Genomic DNA, 20,800 nt, shown 5'->3' on the forward strand with positions numbered 1-20,800 from the left:
TCAGCACCTGCCGAGGCTCAAGAGGAGGGCCTGGGACCCACGGGGTTTTTTGGGGAGCCCCTGGCCTTTGGAGCTCACGGGCCACATCCAGGGCTAGGGCCCCTGCTGGGGCCCGCTGTCCCTCCGGCTGCCTGCACCTCCTGACCTCGGCAGGGTGCGTGTGGTCGCTCCCCGGGGAGCGGCAGGCGTGGTTGGGGCCCCTGCCGGGGGACCACGCCCTCCTCACCGTGCGGGCCCCAGAGCCTGAGGGCTCCCAGGTGCCCATTGCTGGAGCTGGGGTCCCTCTGGTCTGCTCTGCCTGCTACGAGATTGGGTGGTCCTGGGGCAGGCCAAGGAACGGGTCCCAAGTGTTTAAACCCCTGTCTCGAGAGACCAGGGACAAATTCCTGGGTCCCGGAAACCTGAGTATGCCTGCATGTGAATGCCTATGTGTGTGCGTGTGCACGTGCGTGGATGTCTGTGCGTGTGAGTGCACGCGGGTGTACTTAGGTGTGGGGTGGGGACTCCTGGGGGAGACCCTGGCTGTGGCAGACACCCTCCAGGGTACGGCCGCGAGTCCAGTCTGTCCCATGGCCACACCCAGCCCAGACGCCACACTGGCCCAGGCTCTGCTCCCTGCTGACCTCTCCCTTGCCAGCCGCACCCCCCACCCCCCACCTCCCGGCCTCCAAGTGCCAGTGAGGCCTCCCAGTGCACCCAGTGCCCGGCTGGGGGGAGGGAGCCAGAGAGGCTTGGGAGCCCAACTTTCCAGGATGTTCTTGCTACTTTTTCTTGAACGTGCAGTGTCTGGAGACACGTTCTTCTGGGGGTTGCCGCACAGGCCGTGACTGCGGCCCGGCCCCTGCTGTCCCGTCGGCCCCTCCTGGCAGCCGGGCCCCAGCTCCCCAAGCACAGGGGGACTCCCTGTCCTTGAGGAAGCCCCCCCAGGCCTGGGTGTCCTGGGGCCATCCCATGTTGGAGGGCAGGCTTCAAAACCCAGACCCGCCAGGCTCTGCCCTCCGGCTCAGCTTCGAGGACGCCACGCGTGAGGCCAGCATGACAAGGTGTCAGGTGCAGATCCCACGTTCCCCTGAAGATGCCAGCAGGGGGTGTGTGGCCTGGCCACAGTGCGCTAACAAATGTGCCCTCTGCACCCAGGGCCAGGGGCTTGCCGCCGTGGGAGGCCCCACCCAGGGCAGGCGAGAGACTCCTGGGGAGCGCACAGCCAAGGCCCTGACAAGTCTGCCTCTGGTTAAGCCAGACACGCACATGGCTGGGAGGGAGCCCACGGCGGATCCCTCCTGTGGGTCCTGCCGTGCACAGGGGTGGGTGGGGCGGGCACCGCAGGAAGGTCGTGGCGAGCGGGCGGTGGGCCGTGCCTGGGAAGGGGCTGTGGGCAGGCAGCAGGGCTCAGCTGTGGGCTGGAGTTCGCTCAGGACTTCTGCCCCCCCACCCCCCCGCCAAGGAGACGGTGTTGGTTTCCAGCCTGGGGGGGGGTTTCCAGCCACAAACACAGAGGCTTCAACACCCCAGTTTGTGACTCACAGAGGCTCAGGGGTGCGGGCACGGCCTAGCTGGGTCCTTGGCTCAAGGACAGCTGGGACAGATGTCAACCGGGACCAACGGACTTCAGGCCCTTCGGAGCTGCCTGGTGGGGCGGATTCAAGGTCACTAACCGAGGTCGTGGGCAGGCGGGAAGCTGGTGTGAGCTGCCTGGTGGGCGAGGAAAGGGAAGATGTTCCGGATTTAACAGGACCACCCCAACTGGCTCTAAAAAAGACAATGCTTTATTGAGTGTGACAACCATCCAGATGTACAACAGAAGGCATGCGCGGACCCTGCGGCCACCCTTCCGGATACCCCCACGTGGCGACCCCTTGCTTCCGCCCCCCAGGTCCCGAGGAGCCACGACACCCGATATCCACCACCCGCCCGGTGTGGCCGGGCCAGTGCGAGCGCGGCCTGCCACGGTCTCCCCGGCAGTCACCCCATCTGGGTTCTCGCACACAGTGGGTGAAGTCCCACCCCTTCGCTTGCACGGCGACACAGACACTAACGGGAGCCAAGGCGGAGGGAACCCCCCTCTCCGGTCCCGCCATTTCAGCACCAGTAAGACTAATGGCTCAGAGGCCACGCTCCTTCCCGGCCCCCGGAACTGCTGGGGGGCAGGAGGAAGGGCCCCGGATTGCAACACTACCACTCGGGGCCTGTGCACCACGGCAAGGCCTGTGGCTCTGCCCACGGGAGAACACGTTTTAGATGGGGTTTCCAGGCATCCTCCCTGGCCCCGCTGGCTGTCCTACGGCTGTACCTGAGTCTCCAGACAGGAGCGCGGGCCTGCCCACCCCCGGCCTCCCCACCGCATGGCATACAAGACCCCTGCACCCTGCCAAACACGTGGGCAGCGGTGGGCACGGCCGCGTGGGTCTGCCGAGGCTGAGGCGGAGCCCGGAGCCGCTGCTGCTTCGAGGACGGCACCATCCTGGGCGGAATCTACCCGGTGGGAGAGCCGACAGGGGAAATGCACGTGCACGTGACCCTTAGCTTCAAAACAACGTCAAGGCTACGTCCGTCTCCTAGGAAACGTCTGCTTCCAGACTGGACTTGGGGAAGATGTTTATTAGGGACAGTGGCTGCAACGCCACCTGAGAAGAGGTGAGGTGAGGCGAGGCGAGGCGAGGCAGGCGGCACACGCCTGGGCCCCGCATGGCGGAGTGTGCCCGGCGCAGTGCCCGGCGCCCTTCCCGCCTTCTACACCTGGGGCGTGGCCTTCCCAGGCGGGGCTGAGCTTCTGGGGACACAGCCCGCATGCGGACACTCAGGATGCAGTGGAGGCCGTGGCTGTGGACCCCACACCTCCCAGATGGGGGCACAGGGTCCTGGGAGGAAGGCCTGGCGGCTCGGGTCCCGGCTGACCGTCATTCCACGTCCTCTTGTGGCTCCTGCTTGTGCAGAGCCTGGAGCCGGCTGACCACGGTCTGGTGCACGGCCTCCAGCCCCTCGGCGTCCAGCTCCCGCAGCAGCAGCAGGATGGCAGTCAGGACATTGTTCTGGGGGCACAGAGTCGCTGGCTGAGGGCCAGGCCGGGCACGGCTAGGCTGCCCCCACCCTGATGTGCATGTCCCGGGTGAACAGCCTTCCAGACAGGAGACACCGGGCAGGCCCTCAGGCAGACAGAGCTGCGGCCGCCTGCGGGCACTGCCCAGAGAGGCTAAGCGGCCAGCCCTCAGTCACACAGTGAGCCAGGCAGCCGGAGGCAGAAGGGAGCTGAGTGGCCCAGGACGGCGATCAGTAACGTGTGACCAGACACGTGTGCTCAGGTGTGCCATGCGTGTGCACACGTGCACCCACAACACACGCATGGCACACGTGAGCACACGTGAGCACACGTGCACCCACAACAGGTTTCTGTCCGCACTTGAGCAAGAAAGGATTTTGCACGTGAGGACTACTCCAGCTCGTTCTTCTTGTGGGGTGACAGGAGAGTCACGTGTGAGCAAAGGGACGTGCTCAGAGGGTCACCGGGCTGAGCCACAGAGTCCCTGCGCGCACCAGGGCGCTGACCCGTGGCCTCAGCAACGCTCGGGTGTCCCGCTCCACCCCCGTCTCCCTGCATCTCCAGGCTCCCCCTGGCCTTCTGCACTTAGGCTCGCAGGACACCCCCCTGCCCACCCCTGGGGGAGGGAGGAGCCACGGTCCAAGTCCACGTTCACAGCAGAACCAGGGCCTCCTTCTTTCCCGTCCCCAGAAGTTGCTTTGGTGACTCTGGGTCTGCGTTTGTGGAGGGCACTGAGCTGGGTCAGTGTTTAGTCTCGGGGTTCCCCCCGCCCCCCCCCCCCCCAGTGCCCTCCAGAGGCCTGGGCCTGCCCACAGGGCCTGCCCTGCCCCGGGGTTGTGTACGTGGGGGCTCCTCCTGAAAGGTGTCGGAGAAGCTTGCACAGACTGCTGAGCTGACCCCACGCACACACCCTGCTCGGGACCGTCAGCTGTGCGGGGTGTGGTCCCCAGGCTCCGGGGGCAGCTGCCAAGACTGGCATTCAGTCTGCAGTCACTTCTGTCGGCGGCTCTGGGGGGACGCTTCTCCCAGAGGGTGGGTCGGCCCCTCCCCGGCACAGGGCCTCGGTCCCTCTCCCTCTGTGCCCCCCACAAGCTTGGCAAGTTCCTCGAGGGGGTGCTGGCGGCCCCCGCCCCCCGACTGTGGAGCCTTTCCCTCGTGGGCCCGCACCAGTCCCGTGGCTCTGCTCAGGCAGCACCCTCCCACGTGACCAGGTGGCGGGGTCCCCACTGGGCCAAGCTAACGGCGGTAACCCTGTCCTCCTGGCCAATGACGGCTCCCACTGGGGACGTGAGCAGTTCCAGCTGATGAAGCCGGGCCTGCTGGCTGGGGGTACACGCGGCAGCTGCTCTTTACCAATGAGGGGACACACACGGGAAGAAACGGTGTGAGCCTGGATCGGAGGGCCAGCCCTGTGACCAGCAGGGGAACAAGCCCCAGCACGAGCCAGAAGGACACAGGAGGTAGGCAGACACTTGGAAAGGGCCGGGGTCTCTGACCGAGCTGCCCACATAACCGACTTCTTGTCAACAACCCATTACTCCTCCCAGGGATGAGGACTGTGTCCACCTGCAGGCGGGAGGCCCCCCAGCAGCGAACCCCTACAGCTTTCGTGCCACCACAGCAGCCGCCCCGCCCCCAGGCCAGAGCCAGGGCTCTCCTGCAGCTGTTGGCGGGGGGGGGGGGGGGGGGGGTCCTCCTCTCTCTCTAGGCCGGCTCCTTCCCACTGATTGAGCTTAGAGCCAGCGTCCCGCCCTCTGGGGCCTGGCTCGGTGTCCCTGGGTGTCTCCAGCCCATCCAACCATCCCCCCACCCCGCCGCCCCCAGTCTCCACATCCTGGGCAGAGGGAAGTGGCAGCCACCTCCAGCCAGGCTGTCTCTGTCACACTCACCCTGTTCCTGCGACCGCTCACGGCTTCCCTCTGTGAGAAGGAGGGGAACGGGTCCCGGGAAGGGGGCTTCGGGCTGAGCTGGCCCTGGACGCTGCAGGTGGGAGAGAGCACAGGGTGTGTGAGCCTGAGCTGCTCGGGGCCCCACGTCAAACCCTCCGGAGGCTGAGCGCAGCGAGGGAGGCAGACTGCCACTCTGTGATGTTTCTGGGGGACAGGGTGGGGGAGGGGCGGGGGGATGGGAGGGGACGGAGCAGGGTAGGGGCAGGGGGATGGGGTCGGGGGGACAGGGCAGGGGAAGGGCGGGGGGACTGGGGGGGATGGGGTGGGGAAGGGGCAAGGGGACGGTGGGTCTACCCTCCACACCCCCCGCCAGAGACAACTTTGCTGCGTCTGGGCTTCCACCGGGGCCGGGCGCTCTGAACACACAAAGCTAACGCAGAGCAGGGGCTGCAAAGCCCGCCCCCAAGGTGGCGTCCATATGGCCTCACACGCGGGGCAAACGGAACAGGTGGCTTTGCCGTCACCTGGACTCAGCCCGACAGCCTCACTGGGAGCAACAGTTTCTACAACATTTCGCATGTGCGGTTTATGCTCAGAAACACCCACGACAGTGCAACCCGCCCCCCAAGGCCGCGTCAGCCGTGTCGGCAGTGCTGTGGCCCAGAGGGCCCTCCCTCGGGGCACACGCCCCTCCCATCCCCTCCCCCGTGGCAGCTCAGCAGGCCACGGTCACAGCCACGTGACTTTCCCTCAGGTTCTGCAGTGCTGGGCCCAGCAACGCTCCCGTGCCCGCCGGTCCGCTCCACCCGCCCCCACCTTGGGGCTGCTCCACTGCCAGGGCTGGTCCAGACCCACACAGGCCCCGGGCCCTGAGCCTTGCGACACACAGCAGAAAGCCGGCTGGGATGGGGAGCACCGGGATGGGGAAGAACCACCCTGGGGGGTTCCCTTCCCTCACTCCCCAGTCACGCAGGCCTGGGAAAGGCCCACTGACCCCACAGCAGGACCCCAGGGACAGGCCTGCCGCCCCTCCGGCCTCACCTGGCCTCCTCCTCGCCACAGCTGAGCGCGTCCCGCTGGATCTCAGCGGCGGTGTTCAGGGCGCTCAGGCCGTAGGACAGCTCGGTTCGGCCGTTCCCTGCTCCCTCTCCGCCGGGGGCCGTGACCTCCTCTCCCTCCAGCAATGCTCGGGACAGCTCCTCCTCGGTCACCGCTTCAGATGACGGGAAGGGAGCAGAAGCATCAGTGCGGACCCTCCCTCCCCCCCCACCCCAAGCCCCCTGGACCACAGCATTCGGCTCTGCTTTAGACAAGAGGCATGCCTGTCCGCCCCGCTGGCCAGCTCAACAGCACGGTGGGGTCGTGCCTGTCACACCCTGACCCTGGCATGTGCTGGATGAGAGCCTGAACTTCAGCAGTTCTGCAAGTATTCATAAGAAGTGAGGGGCGCCTGGGTGGCTCAGTCGGTTAAGCGTCCGACTTCAGCTCAGGTCATGATCTCACAGTTCGTGAGTTCAAGCCCCATATTCGGCTCTGTGCTGACAGCTCAGAGCCTGGAGCCTGCTTCGGATTCTGTGTCTCCCTCTCTCTCTCACTGTCCCCTGCTCATGCTCTGTCTCTCTCTGTCTCAAAAATAAATAAAACATTTAAAAAAAAAAAAAAAGAAGTGAAATTAACGTACACTTTAAAAAGGAACAGAGTGCATAATATTTAGTCCATTTCACTCACACGTGGCTTAATTTCCCGGAGTTAACGTATATGAAAACTGCTCACCCAGGGGAACAGAACTGCACACGTGGGGAGGGCCAGGGACCGGCACGGCCATTACAGTGGACCCCAGGAAACAGGCACGGGTCCCGGACAACGGGTGTGGCGCAGACCCGGGCTGCAGGGAGGCGCCCTCCCGCCTCCAACAGGAAAACCAGGGGACCCGGTGCTTGGAGGGCAAGGGTCCCCTCTGCCTGCAGGGACGCTGCCAGCCCTCCCGGACCCTCGACACGCTCGCCAGGGCGCTCAGGGAAGTGCAGCAGTGCATTCTGACAATAAAAGGGCAGCGGAAACAACTCTGCTCTGACAGTGGGGCCGATGGGCAGCGTGGGGTCCGTGGGCAGCGTGGGGCCGTGCCCAGGGCCCCTCGCCCCACTCACGCTTGCGAAGTGAGGAGTGCAAACCTGGGGGCTCTCCCCAGAGACCATGGTGGGGGGTGGGGTACACCTGCCAGGTCCACAAGGATCAGCAACACGCGGGAAGGGCGGGGGAGAGGAGGGGCCCCCGTCGGGGCGGCGCGGACACCTACTCTGGTTGTCCAGCTTCTGCAGGTGCGGCAGGTTACGCAGGACGGTCATGCGGTAGAGGTGTGGGTCGGACCCGCAGCACGGGTTCTCCGCCAGCCACAGCACGCGCAGGCGCGGCAGGCCCTTCAGGTAGTAGAGCTCCGCCAGGCTGGGGATGCGGTTCCTCCGCAGGTACAGCTCACTCAGCTGCTGGCAGCGGCTCACGGGCTCCAGGGTGGACACGCTGTTGACGCTGCACGGGGACAGCACGGTGTCAGCTGTAAGGCCCGCGCCCATCCGCCCTCCCCCGGGAAGCTGATCGAAGCTGGGAGGCATGAGTCACGTTCCACGAGGTGCCCAGGGCGAGGAGAAAGCGTCAGGAGTACGGGCAGCAGTGAGCAACCCCCAACTTGGTGAGTTGTTAGGCTCACCGAGTCAATGGGGAGGTAGGAGGGCCCACTCTCCTCACAGGACAGGAAACAGGCCTCCAAGGGACCGTCTCCATGCCCCAAAGCAGGCAGCAGCCAGCAGAACCCACAGCAAATACAAGGAAGCCCTACCCTACACACACTGGGCACCGAACTTCTGAGCCCCGGCTTGAGCAGCAGGGTATATGGGTTTACATCTTCCGCAGAGATGTGAGCACATCACAGACAGAAGGTCGCCCAGGCATCTAGGCAGAGACTCTACGGTCTAAACGGACACAAGCAGAAAGCTCGCACCTCCACAAAAGCAAGCGGACCGTGAACACACGCCCAGCGCAGTGTCCAGCTGAGCTCAGGGCCCAGCGTCCTCGTGGGCCTGGTGGGAGCTCCTCCTCCACAGCTTTGGGGACGCTGCTGCTCCCTGCCGAGCCGGAGGGCACGGGTGGGGCCACTCCAAGAGACCCTGCCCGACGAGACCTATCTAGAACACTCTCTCAGGAGTCTGTATCTGCGTTGGCAGTGATGTCCTGATTCTTCCAGGGACACCCCTGCAATTCTGAACACTCACTGACCGCAGTTACCAGCGCTCAAGGTGTGCGGGAGCTGCCCAAGGCACAGGCAGGGGTGCGGTGGGACCCGAGGCTACACGCTGGCCCGGTCCTCCTCGTCGACCACTGGGCTATCTGTGGTTGGACTGAATGTCTGTGCCCCCCAAACTCATACGTTGAAACCTACCCCCCAAGGTGCCGGTGTTTGGAGGTGGCTGGGTCAGAGGAGCCCTCACAACGGGACCTTAGGAAAGAGACCCCCCGAGCTCCCTCGCTCCTGGCCCCACCTGAGGACCCAGCGAGAAAATGGCGTGTGAACCGGAAAACAGGTCTCACCGGACACTGAAAATCCAACACCCTCATCTTGGACTTGCGGCTCCGGAATAGACTGAGACAGGCCTTGTACACACGAGGTCTAAGACCGTAGGGAAATGACCGCACCTCACCAAAGATCGGCACCCTGTGTTCACAAGGCAATTTACACCCAGTCCCAGTGCCGCCAGAGACCCAGGCCCTGGAACCTGGGCTCAGTCAACAACCCCGGGCCTTGTCCTTTCTCAGAGCCGTCCACAGGGCGCTCAGAGAGGCCCAGCGACCTGCCCCAAACCACTCCAGGCACGGCAGAGCCGGGGTTCAAGCCACGCCTACCTCCAGGTTTCCTGCTACTTGGGGGAATGGAAGGCAATATATTTATTTGTCAGGTAAGCCTTCCTGGGGTGTGGGCTCAAACCTCGGCTTCACTGATACGAGGCAGTGACAGTGACAGCTGGTGTGTGCGCACTGGCTCAGCGCTGCAGCCCCTCCTCACTGCCCCCAAGGGGCAGGCGCTGGTATTATTTCCGTATTACAGATAGGGAAACTGAGGCCCAGGGACCTGAGCCTTGCCCGACGTGGGAGGGCCGGCATCTGGCAAGCGGTGATGACTCACGGGCTCTCTCCAAACAGCCCAGCTGCCTGAAGTCCCGGCAGCACCTGGTTCAGCCACGGATTCCCTAGCCTGTTAAGATGCCAAGGCCTCCGGAAGAGGTGGCTATGACCGGTCAGAGGCCGTGTTTTGCGGGGACACTGGTGGAGCTCCTGGCAGCTCCGGAACCAGAGGGCAGAAATGGTGGGGGTGCTGGAGGCGGACGTGGCCACCTCGAGGGCAGCTGCTCATCACGTGGGGGTTGCACCCACTGAGCATGGTGAGGCTGGGCACGGATGCAGCGGGGCATGCTCGAGGGGACGGCCGGGGGCCCCTCATAAGGAGGCAGAGCTCAGGGGGGCTGAGGCACAGCCAGGCCTTGTGCCGCCGACCCTCCTCCGCACACAGAAGCTCCCCACCCCCACGCCCCCAGACAGACTCTTGTTGGGAGCTTTCAGATTATCCGAGGGGATCTGAGCCTTCTCCTTTTGAGCCCCGTGACTCAGAGCACAGCAGGCGTTTAGGTACCTGAGGGTGATCACTTCCAGGCTGGGCATTTCCCGGCAGATGGAGACCTAGGAAGGAAAGGAATGTGATGGCAGACACCGCCAGGCGCTCTCTCCACGAGCCCGGCACAGGGACGGGGTGGCACCACAGAGAGCCCCATCTCAGCCCTCCGCGCCTACGCGGGGCAGCCGCTGGCCTCATGGGGGCTGACGCAACACGTGACAGCAGGCAGGCTCCGCACGACACTCCGCTTTGCACCCAGACACTCCCTCAACATGAAGAAGCACGCGCTCTCTCTAGGACTTTGGAGAGCATCGCCGCTATCAGAGGCCGCTATCCCTGAGATGCCCGCAGAAGACATCAGGGGAGGGGACCTCAATGGCCCCTGCGTGGACAGAGAACGTTTCTTTTGCTGTCCCTGAGGCACGGGGAGAAGGCTCGGCCAACGGAGCTGGGGCAAAAGGGAGACAGGATTGGAACTGGACCTCACACCACATTAATACTGTTGATTCAGGGAAAAGACCAATGGGGCGCTTGGCTGGGTCCATAAAGTCAGCCTGGAAGGCCGATGGGGGGTACAGCCCCCACAAACGTCTGTGCTGCCACGTGTCAGGCGTGGAGCCAGATGAGGCCCTTGACCTCCAGAGGCTCATGGTTGGCTCAGAGTGCTTTACATGTGCAATGGGTTTGTTTCTGCTACAGTGGCATTTTTGGGTTTCAGGGGTTTTTTTGGGCTGCTGAATATGCAGCATTTCAGCTATAGCAGGAGGCGGAATCAGCTTTTCTGGATAGCCCAGTGTCTCAGCAGCACTTCTGACTGTTTTCAAGGAAAGGGACGGTTCACGTTACAAAAGTGAGAAAGAAACCACAGGTACACAATCCGTGTGTAAGTCCGGGACGTTCACTCTCGGAGAGGGAGAGGGCAAGACCGTTCACAGACCCAGAGCTCAGCTCAGGGCACTGCCCCCGCCCAACCCAGGTGCCCATCTCTACCCGCCGTGGCCCGGGGGGCGGGAGTGGGGGTGGGGAGCAGAATGCTGGATCTGACCAAGAACAGGGCCAAAACGAGCAACTCCTCAGTGACCCAAAGCCTTCCCCCTCCTCTGGGAGACCTGGGACACGAAGCCTTTCATCGATTAAATACTGAAAGGAACTTCAGAATAAAGCTGGGCACTCGGGGGTATGTTTTTCATTAGTCATTCTACATTCCAAGCACTGCTAAATGAACCAAGTACCAGATTAGGGGCTGAATTGAATGTGTGTGGTTCTGTAAATTTAACAGTTCTCTTGAGGGACAGGTGACACCTTTGGGGACCAGGGGGCATCTGGAGATGATCAGCAGAATACTTACATCTGTGAGGCGGCTGCCCCTATGGAGAGAGAAGACATACTTTAATTCTGTTAAAGCTGAGTAAGAAAACAAATGGACACAAATTAGTGACAAATGTCTACAAACTAAAATTCTATAATTCCAATGATAAAGTGAGGGAAACCTTGCCCAGATGACTCACAAAAGTGTCAAAAGTTGTCACACGACTGAAAACTGTTTATGTCTGGTGCCTGAGGGGTGCTTCTCAGACTGAGGAGCCGGAGGGCTGCCCCACTTGGAGGGCACAAAGACCCACTCACCCTCCAGGCTGCCGCAAGGCAGGACCACTTCCCTCACTGATGTAAGCAGACAAGCAAGTCCTTGTAACAGGCCACGCTCGAAGGCTGAACACGCAGCTTATGAGACCAACACTAGAGAGCCTGAAATAGGGCCCTTGTCTCTCCCCGCTCTGGGGAAGCATGGCCACCCCACGCAAGACAAAGAAGCATATTGTTGAGAACAAACGGCAGAGCCAAATGTCAGAAGTGCCAGGGCAGAGGGAAAGGCTTTTTAATGCACAGGCAGGGCCCACTGCGGTCAATCTGCCCACACTTCCTGTGAGGCCGGTCTGCCCCTGGCTGGGCTCCCCACGCCCCACCTGAACTGTCCAGTGTACAGGGGTGCGTGAAGCCTTGAGTCCCCAGTGAACACCTGTAGACCTTCCCAGAGTTCATGGAGTGCTTCTGGTCCTTCCTCAGCCCAGCCAGACCTGGTCACCCCCCAGACAGGGAGTCACCTGGGGACAGCCCCTCCCCAACAGGGCCCAGTTACAAGAATGTTTATGGATTCCTTACTTGGGAGTCTCAGCTCTCTCTCTTTCCCACTAGAAATGGTGTTAATCACCTCGATCCCCCACCCGATTAGTAGACCTGGCACCCAGTGGCTGGCAATGTCAGAAATCAGATCCTTCCAGAGGGGACCCGTTTGCCCCATCTACCCGTTTGTCCATTGCATCGGGCCCAATGCCATCTAGAGGGCTGACAGAGACTTCGCGGTAATGCCAATTGTCTCAAAGAGTGCATGTTTGGGGCCTGGGTCTGAAGCACCACCACTCCGCGGGGGCAAAGATTCTGGAATGATCCTTGCCAAAGGCCACCTGGGCTGGTGGCAGCACTTCCTGCATGCTGGGCGGGGCCCTGGCACTTGCTCTCCTCCGTCCCGAACCCTTTTCTGGCCCCTCCGCAGGCCCTTCCCGCCCCCCGCCCAGAGCCCAGGTGCCGGGCGGGGGTGCTGGGCAGCGGGAAGGACGTGAGGGGACGGCCCCGGGCTCTGGGCCCTCACCAGCAGTTGAGCTTCCGCACGCTGTGCAGCTCCGAGGCCTTGGCCCGGGACAGGACCATCTTCCGAGTCAGCTTCATGGTGGAGGGCCTCCCGGAACCCGCCCCCGGCCCCCGGCCCCCGGCCCCCGGCCCCCGGCCCCCGGCCCGGCCCTGCCCTCGACCAGCCGCCAGCTAGCCACGGGTTCCCGGCTCCATGGCGGCCTGTCTCCAGGGGGCGGGGCCCGCGTCGTCAGGGGCGGGCCCTGCGAGTCCATTGGCCATTCCTTGAGGGGCGAAGCGGCGCGAGCGAGGTGGGGCCGCCCGGGCAAGCGCTCAACGCTTTAGTTCGGCCCTCGCCTGCCCCGCCCCGCCCCTCCGGCTGCGCGCGTCCAGGCCTGCGCGTGCGCGGCGTGGGGGGACGGGGGACGGAGAAGTGTCTGCTTCTGACGTAATTCTGCTGCGACCCAGGTGAGGCCCCTCGTCGGGACAGACCGGCGATACCGAGTCACCGAGCACCGAGGCCCCCAGCTCCGAGTCTTCGAGCCCTGAGATCCTGAACCGCCCCAGCCCCGAGCCTTCTAGCTCTTGAGCCCCCGAGCTCGGAGCCTGGAACGTAGACGTGACAGTGTATTGACTCCCTGAATAACGGAGATTTACACTGTTCAGATAAGAAGCCAGCCCTAGGCCCGTGTGGATTTCCTTTCCCCTTGAGCATAAAGGTACCCCCCCCCCCCCCCCCCCCGTATTAGGCGTTTCAGAAGCCAGAGGCGCAGCTTACGTTGACTGGCTTTGGGATCTCAGAGCTGTCGAAGGTGACAGGACCCAGCTTTAGTCATCCTCCTCTGTCCCCTTTTCCACTGGCCCCCCTGTCCTGCCTTTGGCCTGCCCGGCCCATCGGCAGAGCCTGCTAAGTCGCTCCACCCTTGATGTCTGTTCGCCCTCACTGTCTGATCCGGTTGTCCTGCAGGTGGTATCTGATCGTCTCCGCCTGCCTTTAGCAAGACCCCCGACCCGCGATGTCTCAGTACTTTTCCGTCCCCTGGGTTCCCCCCACCACCACCACCACGCTGACCTTGGCTGTAAACCCCATTTGTCTTTGTATTTGGAGTTGAGGCCAGTCTCTCTCCCCTATTCCAATAGCCTTGAATAAAGTCTTCCTTACTGTTTTAAGAAGTGTCAGAATAACTTTTTCTTGAGCGGAAGTCAGAGACTGCTTTCCCAGGACGTCACAGCAACCTCTGAAGCCCAGGGCCCCTGAGACTGGTGGAGGGCCTGCCCGTACCAGGGGCCTACTGCACGACAGGAGGGGGAGACGCCGTGGGAGAGAGTAGACTTCCTATGGGGTCTCCCGTCCCTCTCAGCCCTGCTGCTTGTATCACAAAGACGACATAGGGATTTTACAAAGAGGAAAGTCTGCCCATGGAGGTTGAGCAATTATTGCTGTTCTGTGGGGTTTGTCCACGTGCTGTGTTTTGCTGGGCCACGGGGTGCCGTGAGCAGTTTATCGGTCAGATTCTTGCCCTGAGGCCTCTCATCAGTGCATGGGTGAGGTGCCCCCCCCCTCCAAATGGTGTGTGAGCCTCCTCAGGCAACAGAGTGCAGTGCTGTTCTTTGAGGAGGAAGAAAGCCCGTAAATAGTGCCAGTCGGAGCTCTCAGACAGACCCTGGGTCTAGTATCAGGCTCTGGCGACCTGTCCAGGTCTCAGGGCAGGACAGGAGTGCAGCCTCACCGAGAGTGGCAGGAAGAGTCCAAGAAGCCCAGGCTGTGCAAGCTTGCAGAGGCCTTCTGGCTGTCCCAACTTGGGAGCCGCATCAGGTGACAGGAGAGTCTGCCCAAGGTGTGGGTGACCTGCCACTAGCAGATGGAAGCCAGCATCTGCAGAAGCTGGTCCTGGGGAAGGCGGAACAGGCAGAGCACGGTGTGCTGTGGCCGTGGGCCGGGGACATGTGGGAAGGGGGCTTTGCAGTTGCTGGCCCTGCTTGTCCCCACCTGGCTGAGATGGCCTCTCCTCCTCCTACCAGGACTGGTGTGGTCCAGGTACAAGAACCAGACCAGGTGGGGCATGAGCCACACCACGGAGGCTGTGGGACAGGCCCCAGCTCTCGGCAACAGGGCTGCACCTGGGAGGCTCTGTGTAGGCGATGGGGGTGACAGGGGAAGGTGTGAGGACCCTGCAGGTCGGCCTGGAGTAGGTCGACCCTCAGGTTCAGGGTGTGTGGATTTCCCTGTACTAACCACTGGGGAACAGGAACCACTGGGCCCTGAGTCCAGGCGGCCTGGGCCTCTGGGAGGAATCTTCTCAGTGGAAGTTGAGGATGGGCCCCTGTCAGGCACCCACACAGAGGGAAGGAGGAGACAGGTGTGCTTACGGCCCTGTGGCCTCTGGGGACCTCTGCAGCCCCTGCCGGCTCTGTGGCTGTTCAAGAGGGTGGCTGGGGTGTGAACCGGTTGAAGGTCCTGGTGACTCAGGTGACTCTTGTAAAGTGAGGATTCTTTGCCTGCTTAAGTAGAAGTGTGTCGGTTTGGATGTGTCACTGTGCATCCCCAGAACTCCCTTCCCCGTGTAGCTCCGATGAGAGATTTGCATGCGCTTTGGAAGGTGGAAGACGGCAGGTGGAAGGCCATCCCGGGCAGAGGTGGGGAGAGATGGATGGACTCAGAAGGGTGGGGTGGGGGTGGGGGCCCAGGGTCTTCCCTGAAGTCTGTCCTCTTCTTGCCGACAGTGGCCTTACCTGCCGCCAGCAGCCCTTGTTGCTGCAAACTCACGGTGAGAGCTCTGAAGAGGCCACCGCCGTCCACAGACCTCTCCACAGCCCCCCTCGTGGTCCTGCTTCCAGAGCTGGCCACGCCGAGCTCCCCAGCTCCCCTGCAAGCTCGCTCCTGTGCATCTGCCCCCCCTGCCCTGGGAGAACTGCTTCTCGCTCCCCCTTCTCCAGTTTCTCCCGGACTTCTGTGTCCCCAGCTCCTTCCCGCTACTGTGTAAAGATGAGCGCCTGTAACACATCTCCTATTTTGCCATGTTCCCAGGGCTCCTGCTTCCTGGAATGAACCCTGACACAGGCAGAAATGCAGCACCAATTTGCTTAAACCAAAACGGAAACACCGGTTCCCGTCGTCGAGTAGCCGAGGGGACACGGGTGGGCGTCGTCGAGAAGCCAAGGGCAGTGGCTTCGAGTGTGGCTGGATCCAGGGCCTCGGTCTTCGTTATTGGGGCCCGGCCTCTACTCCCGCTCCCAGCTTACACTCGCCCGCATCAGATGCTGTCTACCCTCTGCTTCAGGCCTGCACCGTGGCTGCTTGAGTCCAGCAGAAAGAAAGCTTTTCCCGGTGACTCAAGTACCTGTTTGGGGACTGGCCTGGCATCAGTCCTATGCACCCCGAATCCGGCTCTGCGGCTGGCTGTGCAAAGCCCGGGTTTCCGGCCTGAGCCACATGCCCAGGGTGGATGATGGGAGTGAGGGAGGGGAAGTGACCCAGAGGAACATCAGAGAAGAAGGGAACCCGCTGCTTCAGACTGGCGGTTGCTGTGGGAAAGGTGACAGCCCGAACATGCCTTGTCTTCTGCCCCCACCACGTCCTCTCCTTGTGTCCCCTGCACACACTTCCTTATTCCAGGGGAACTTCCCTCTCCCAGCGGTCACTCTGGGGCTCTGCTCACTGGATTCCCACGTGGCCCTGGCTACTATAGGACAGTGTCCTTCCCTCACTTCTAGCCCAGCTGAATCACGAGCTTCATTTCTGCCAGCACCACATCCCAGAGACCCGCGTGGCTTCCCCGAACTCCCGTGAGCTTCTGGAAGCTACACCCCCAGCGTCTCCTCCTTATGGCTCCTTGAAGCCCCTGGGTTGGAGGGGGAGTGGGAGGGGCCAGGTGGCCTCCAGGCCGGGAGGCATGGTCCTCCCTCTGCTGGGGTCCTGGCCCCTGTGCAGTCTGGGTGATAGCACTGCTCCAGCAGGCGTGACAGGGACCCAGGGACAGGGCCTGCTCTCCTCTCAGGACCCTGGACGGGCTGACCACTCCGCCCTCATCCCCAGGGGGCTGCCCCACAGCGGGTGGGGACTGAAGCACAGAGGAAAGTTCGGGGTGTTTGGGCTGGACGGTGGCAGAGAAGAAGGTCCTGGGGTGGAGAGGGAGGAACCTCCTCCAGGTGTGAGCTCTGCTTCTCCGATGGCAGCAGAAACTGTCAGTAGCCAGCAAGGTCACCCCAGGGTGGACCGTCCCCAGACCTGCCTACCTTCCTCCTGCCTGGTTTTCCTCTGGGGACTCGGCCTCCGTGTGTTTTAGCCACTCTGCCTCCAGTTCTGCCTCCGCTCTCAGCTGCGACCCTCCCGGGCACGGCCCCTGGCCTATCACTGCTGGGGTACAAAGGCGGGCCCTGTGGCTCTGGGTGCACAGCTGGAGGGCCACCCGGCCTCAGAGCTCCCTGGGGCTCCTGGGAGAGCACCGGACTCGGGCGGCCTGGAGCCGCTGGCCCGTCTCCCCGAGCCAGCTGTCCAGGGCTCCTGAGGCCTCGCCTGCCAGCGTGGGGCCGGCTGCCTCTCACACCCAGGAATACCCTTGAGGGCAACAACCACTGCCTGCTCCCTCCATGCTGTGCCTGGTGGGGGACTCCACGCTGGGCCTGCTGGCGATCGTGTTCTGACCACGCGGGACCGGGGGTGACTGGGACTTGCCCCAGCTTCTGCCCTAGCTTCCCTTCTCTCTACCCACCCCTACCCCAACCTCCAAACCCTTTGGTTATCCGGTTATCCGCAGCTATGTAACAATGGCTCCAAACCTAGCAGCTGACGGCGGGAGACATTACCTCTTCACGGTGCCTGAGGGGCGGGAATCTGGGAGCCGTGGGGCTGCTGGCCTGGTCTGGGGCCTCTCGTGGGGTCAGGTTGTGGGCCCGGGGCCAGGGGCTGGGGACCAGGGCTGCCGTCTCTGGAGACCTGAGTGGGGTCCGGGCTCGTTCACGCAGCTTGTGAGAGAAGAGTAGCCTGCATGTGTTCATTTAACACAGTGTCCTGAGAGGTTGTTTGGGCCTCGAGGTCCTTCCCAGCTCTGTCCCCATATCTGTTGCTTGGAAACGCGCTGCCTGCTATGGCTGTCGGGAAGGCACATGGTGCAGGGCATTGGCCCCTGCGCCGATTTGCTCCCTCGTCACCATCACATCTCAACCATCCTTTCTGAGAGGTCATTCCCAGAAGGCAGATGATCTGTCAACCTCAGGCATGAAGGCATGAAGGCATGAAGGCATGAAGGGACGATGGTGTCCCCAACATGAAGCCCACTTCTCTTGGTGCTCTGTCCGGACCAGGGCTCTGCAAGCCACAGCCACTGCCTGTTTTTGTAAATAAAGTTTTATTGGCACACGGCCACGCCCATCCATGTACCTGTGGCTGATGGCTGCTTCCTGGCTGCAGGGGGCTGAGTAGTTAAAACGGAGCCCCTGGGCCTGCGGATCCTGAAGCATTACCAGTGGCCCTTAGAGAAGCCGTTGCAGCCCCGCCCTAGACTCTGGCCGTGTTGTCGCCCCACCCCCTGGACCCACCCCAGCACCCAGCTTCTCTGCTCCCGTGGATTATTCACGGCCGGCCACAGCATGCCCATGCCACGTGGCCAGACTGCTCTCTTTTTCACTGACTGAGTTTTCTTTTCGCTGCCAGAACTTTTTACTTTGGCCGTGTTGTCCACGCCGTGAAAACGTCCTCCGCGTTTCCTTTAGCTGGATGTGAGCCAAGTCGCAATCAAAGTCAGGACTGCTGCGTTCCTGCTTTATGGCCAAACGCCTCTTTATTTTTATGGGATGGATGTTTCATAATTGCTCTTGCAACGACGTCCTGGCGGACGGAACGTGGCCTTCTTGTGAAATGTGTGGTTTTTTCTGGAAGGGAAGGAGCCACAGGGGCGACATGAGCGCTGATGTTTGGTCAGCAGCCTGTTTCACGTACTGCTTCCCCTTCACCGACGTTCCCACAGAGGCCCTGGGATACTCGGAAGCCGAAGTCAGACCGCCCATGCCTGCCCCCCCGAGAGCTCTGCGTGATTGCTGTCTCTTGAAATATTAACTGATCCTCCGCCGTGTGCTTTCAGTCAGTGGAATGGCTCTCAGGCCAGAAGGCCCCCCAGGGAAGGAGCGCTAGCCCAGAGTCTGGGCACGGCTGCTAAAAACCAGCTGCAGACGCCGTGGGTCTCTGCTTGCTTTGCCTGTTAACTAAGGTCTAAGACCCCTCCCGGGGGCGGTGGCAAGCCAGCTCCTGCGGCGGGTGCCGGCCGAAGGCCTGGGCTGCCGGACTCTGACAACACAGCAGTGACAGGGGGGCGCCTCCTGCAGGTGAGAGCCTCCAATCAGCCGTCACACCCCCGCTGCTGTCCACCCTTTACCTCCACAGTGCTGACCGCTTCGGAGGAGGGCTCCAACCACCTTTGTGCCCATCAAAGTGCCTTGAGAAATCCATCAAGCACTGCCCTACGTAAGGGGCTCTGATGGGTTCTGATGGGCCACAGGGGTCCTGTGGGCCCATGGCGCTGTGGCTCACCCCTCTGTGGAGAGGCAGGGGCAGATAAAGGCCAGGCGCCTTCCAGTGGAGGGTGTCATGGGCAGGAATCCGACCACTAGGTCAGCACGCCCAGGGGAGGAAATGAGGGCGTGGTCAGGCGGCCAGGAGTCAGCTGGCAGAGGTGCAGGGCCCGGGAGTGGCATTGTGCCACTGTGGGGGGCATTGTGCACTGGCGTCTGGGAAGGAGAGGGCAGTGGTCTTTGTGAGGTGAGGGCACTGTGGGGGGTGGTCTGGACCTTTAGGAAAGCTGTGGTCAGCTTTTTTGTGTGAGGGGGTGGAGTCAGAATCCTTATCCTTCTTCCAGCCAGGAGGACTGGGAAGGGGCAGTCCAACCAGGGTGGAGTTTAGACATCTGTGGGACCCCATGGCCAGCACCTGCCACATGGGTGCTGTGAGGTTAGATCTTCCCTGCCCCCTCGGGCCCTGCCTTACTGGGAATGGCCTCCTGGCTTTGGGTACTTCCAGGAAGACGGGGGTGAGGGTGGCTGCAGGCACCTCGGTGGAGGAGCATCCTGAGGTCTGGAGGGGAAGTGGGTCCCAGGCTCCAGGCCCACTTCGGTCTCCTGTCCCGCCCACCAGCCGACCCCTGCCCCCACTCCCCGTCCCTGCCCGACGCGGTTCCGTCGGGCCTTTCAAGGAGAAGCCGGCTGCTCCTCCCTCAGGAGGCAGGTACAGGCCCAAGAGCCCGGTCCGGGGCGGGGCGGGGCGGGGGGGGGGGGGAGAGTTCCCCTCTGGTGGGGCGTCTCCGTGCGTCCTTGGCGCTGGCGGGCGCGGGACTCGCGGGCTGAGCGCCCCGGGCTGGTGACGCAGAGCGCGCTGCGGGCGACGCGGACCGCGCGCGCGGGACGCACGCTCGGCGGCGAGACATGCGGGCGACCCCGCGGGGCCAGCTGGCGGTCCTGCGCAGCGGCGCGGGTGACGCGGGGACACGGGCCGGCTCCGAGCAGGTACGCACGCCCGCCGCCGGGGATGGACAACACCTGGGTGCGGAGAGACGTGACGGGACCCGCGCTGGGGCCGGGGCGCGGGCCGCCGGCGCAGGTTGGGGGAGGGGCGAGGGCGCGGGGTGGGAGGAGGGTGCCCCCCAGGGTCCAGGGCCGCGGGCCGGGCTGCTGGTACAAGCAGAGGGCTGGCTGCCCGGTGCGGGGGCCTGGGCGCAGGCCGGGGTGCCGGTGCGGGCGCGGGGCACACACTGGGGCGCCGCAGGGGCGCAGGTTCGAGTGTAAGCTCCGGGGTGGAGATGCGGGCCTGGGCTCAGGCGGGAGTGCGGGGTGCGGGGACCCAGGCTGCAGGCAGGGTGCGGCACAGGCGTTGCGACGGGGCCAGGGTGAAGTCTTTCCGGGGGCGCCTTGCTCCGACCTGGGGAGATGAGGAACTTGCCACATCTAGGACTAAGGCTCTGACCACAGCTTTCCCACCCCCACCCACCGCAAGACCAGGGGGCCCATTGCCGCCGGCGGCAGGCACTTCCTTTGATGGGTGTACTGCTATTTACAGTCTGGAAAGTGTTTTCCCTGCAGGGATTTCAGAGGATGCCTGACCTGGGGATGGGCAGGGAGCATGCAAACGGTTTAGAAAGAGAAGTGGGAAGAGGGGGTGGGGGGGACGTCTGGCCAGCGTGCCCTGAATAGCCTCACATAGGGAGTCTGTCGGTTCAGCCTTCTGGGCTGGGCTGGTGGGATATGGGGCGGACCCTGTCTTTGTGAGTTCCCAGGGTCCCGGCCTAGGTGGCTGCTGCAAAGGACAGTCCTCAGGACTTTTGTTCTGTTTGGACTTGGTGTCTATTCCCAATGTCGCCAGGGCACAGCCTTCCAGCATGCCACCCCCGGACTGCAGGAGCCTGGATGGGGGGGCCCACCTGGGCGCAGGCGCTGCCGTGTGGCCCCCTCCCCATGCACCTGTGCTCGCTGCCCGTGGCCCCTCCCACTCCTCTCTCCTCCTCGGCCCTGCGTTTGGACATCCACCCCACTGTGGCCCTGCCTCTTGCAGGCCCGCTCACTCCATGGCAACAGCTTCGCGTGTCTGTCTGTCGGGGGTCCTGT

At 63.0% G+C, this 20,800-nt stretch overlaps 2 protein-coding genes across 14 annotated transcripts in view; one reads left to right on the forward strand and one right to left on the reverse strand.

Annotated features, from left to right (window-relative positions):
- Nucleotides 1–1,744: 1,744 nt before the first annotated feature.
- Nucleotides 1,745–18,162, reverse strand: CFAP410 (cilia and flagella associated protein 410). 4 transcript variants are annotated; one of them, XM_086676121.1, is made up of 8 exons: nucleotides 17,875–18,162; nucleotides 17,018–17,539; nucleotides 10,935–10,953; nucleotides 9,605–9,651; nucleotides 7,223–7,452; nucleotides 5,968–6,139; nucleotides 4,927–5,017; nucleotides 1,745–3,029 (listed from the first exon to the last, which is right to left on the reverse strand). In XM_086676121.1, exons 4-8 carry the CDS (start codon nucleotides 9,631–9,633, stop codon nucleotides 2,898–2,900), a joined length of 654 nt encoding a protein of 217 aa, XP_086532247.1. In that variant the 5' UTR covers nucleotides 9,634–9,651; nucleotides 10,935–10,953; nucleotides 17,018–17,539; nucleotides 17,875–18,162; the 3' UTR covers nucleotides 1,745–2,897. The 4 variants fall into 4 exon arrangements, with proteins under 4 accessions (XP_086532247.1, XP_086532248.1, XP_086532245.1 ...); XM_086676122.1 differs by having other exon boundaries at nucleotides 17,018–18,162; XM_086676119.1 differs by lacking the exons at nucleotides 17,018–17,539; nucleotides 17,875–18,162 and adding an exon at nucleotides 12,234–12,538.
- A 676-nt stretch (nucleotides 18,163–18,838) lies between these two features.
- TRPM2 (transient receptor potential cation channel subfamily M member 2) overlaps nucleotides 18,839–20,800 on the forward strand; it is a 54,893-nt gene continuing 52,931 nt past the window's right edge. For 3 of the 10 annotated variants that reach the window (XM_086676109.1, XM_086676114.1, XM_086676117.1), the window contains exon 1: nucleotides 19,485–19,705. The gene's annotated coding sequence lies outside the window, so the exon portion shown is untranslated. Of the gene's footprint in view, nucleotides 18,966–19,484; nucleotides 19,706–20,800 lie in introns of those variants that run through there. The other 7 variants (XM_086676108.1, XM_086676113.1, XM_086676107.1 and 4 more) reach the window with 6 other exon arrangements.

The sequence above is a fragment of the Puma concolor genome, chromosome C2 (assembly GCF_028749965.1).
Source record: "Puma concolor isolate L17-30 chromosome C2, mPumCon1.1.hap2, whole genome shotgun sequence".
NCBI classification, from domain to species: domain Eukaryota; kingdom Metazoa; phylum Chordata; class Mammalia; order Carnivora; family Felidae; genus Puma; species Puma concolor.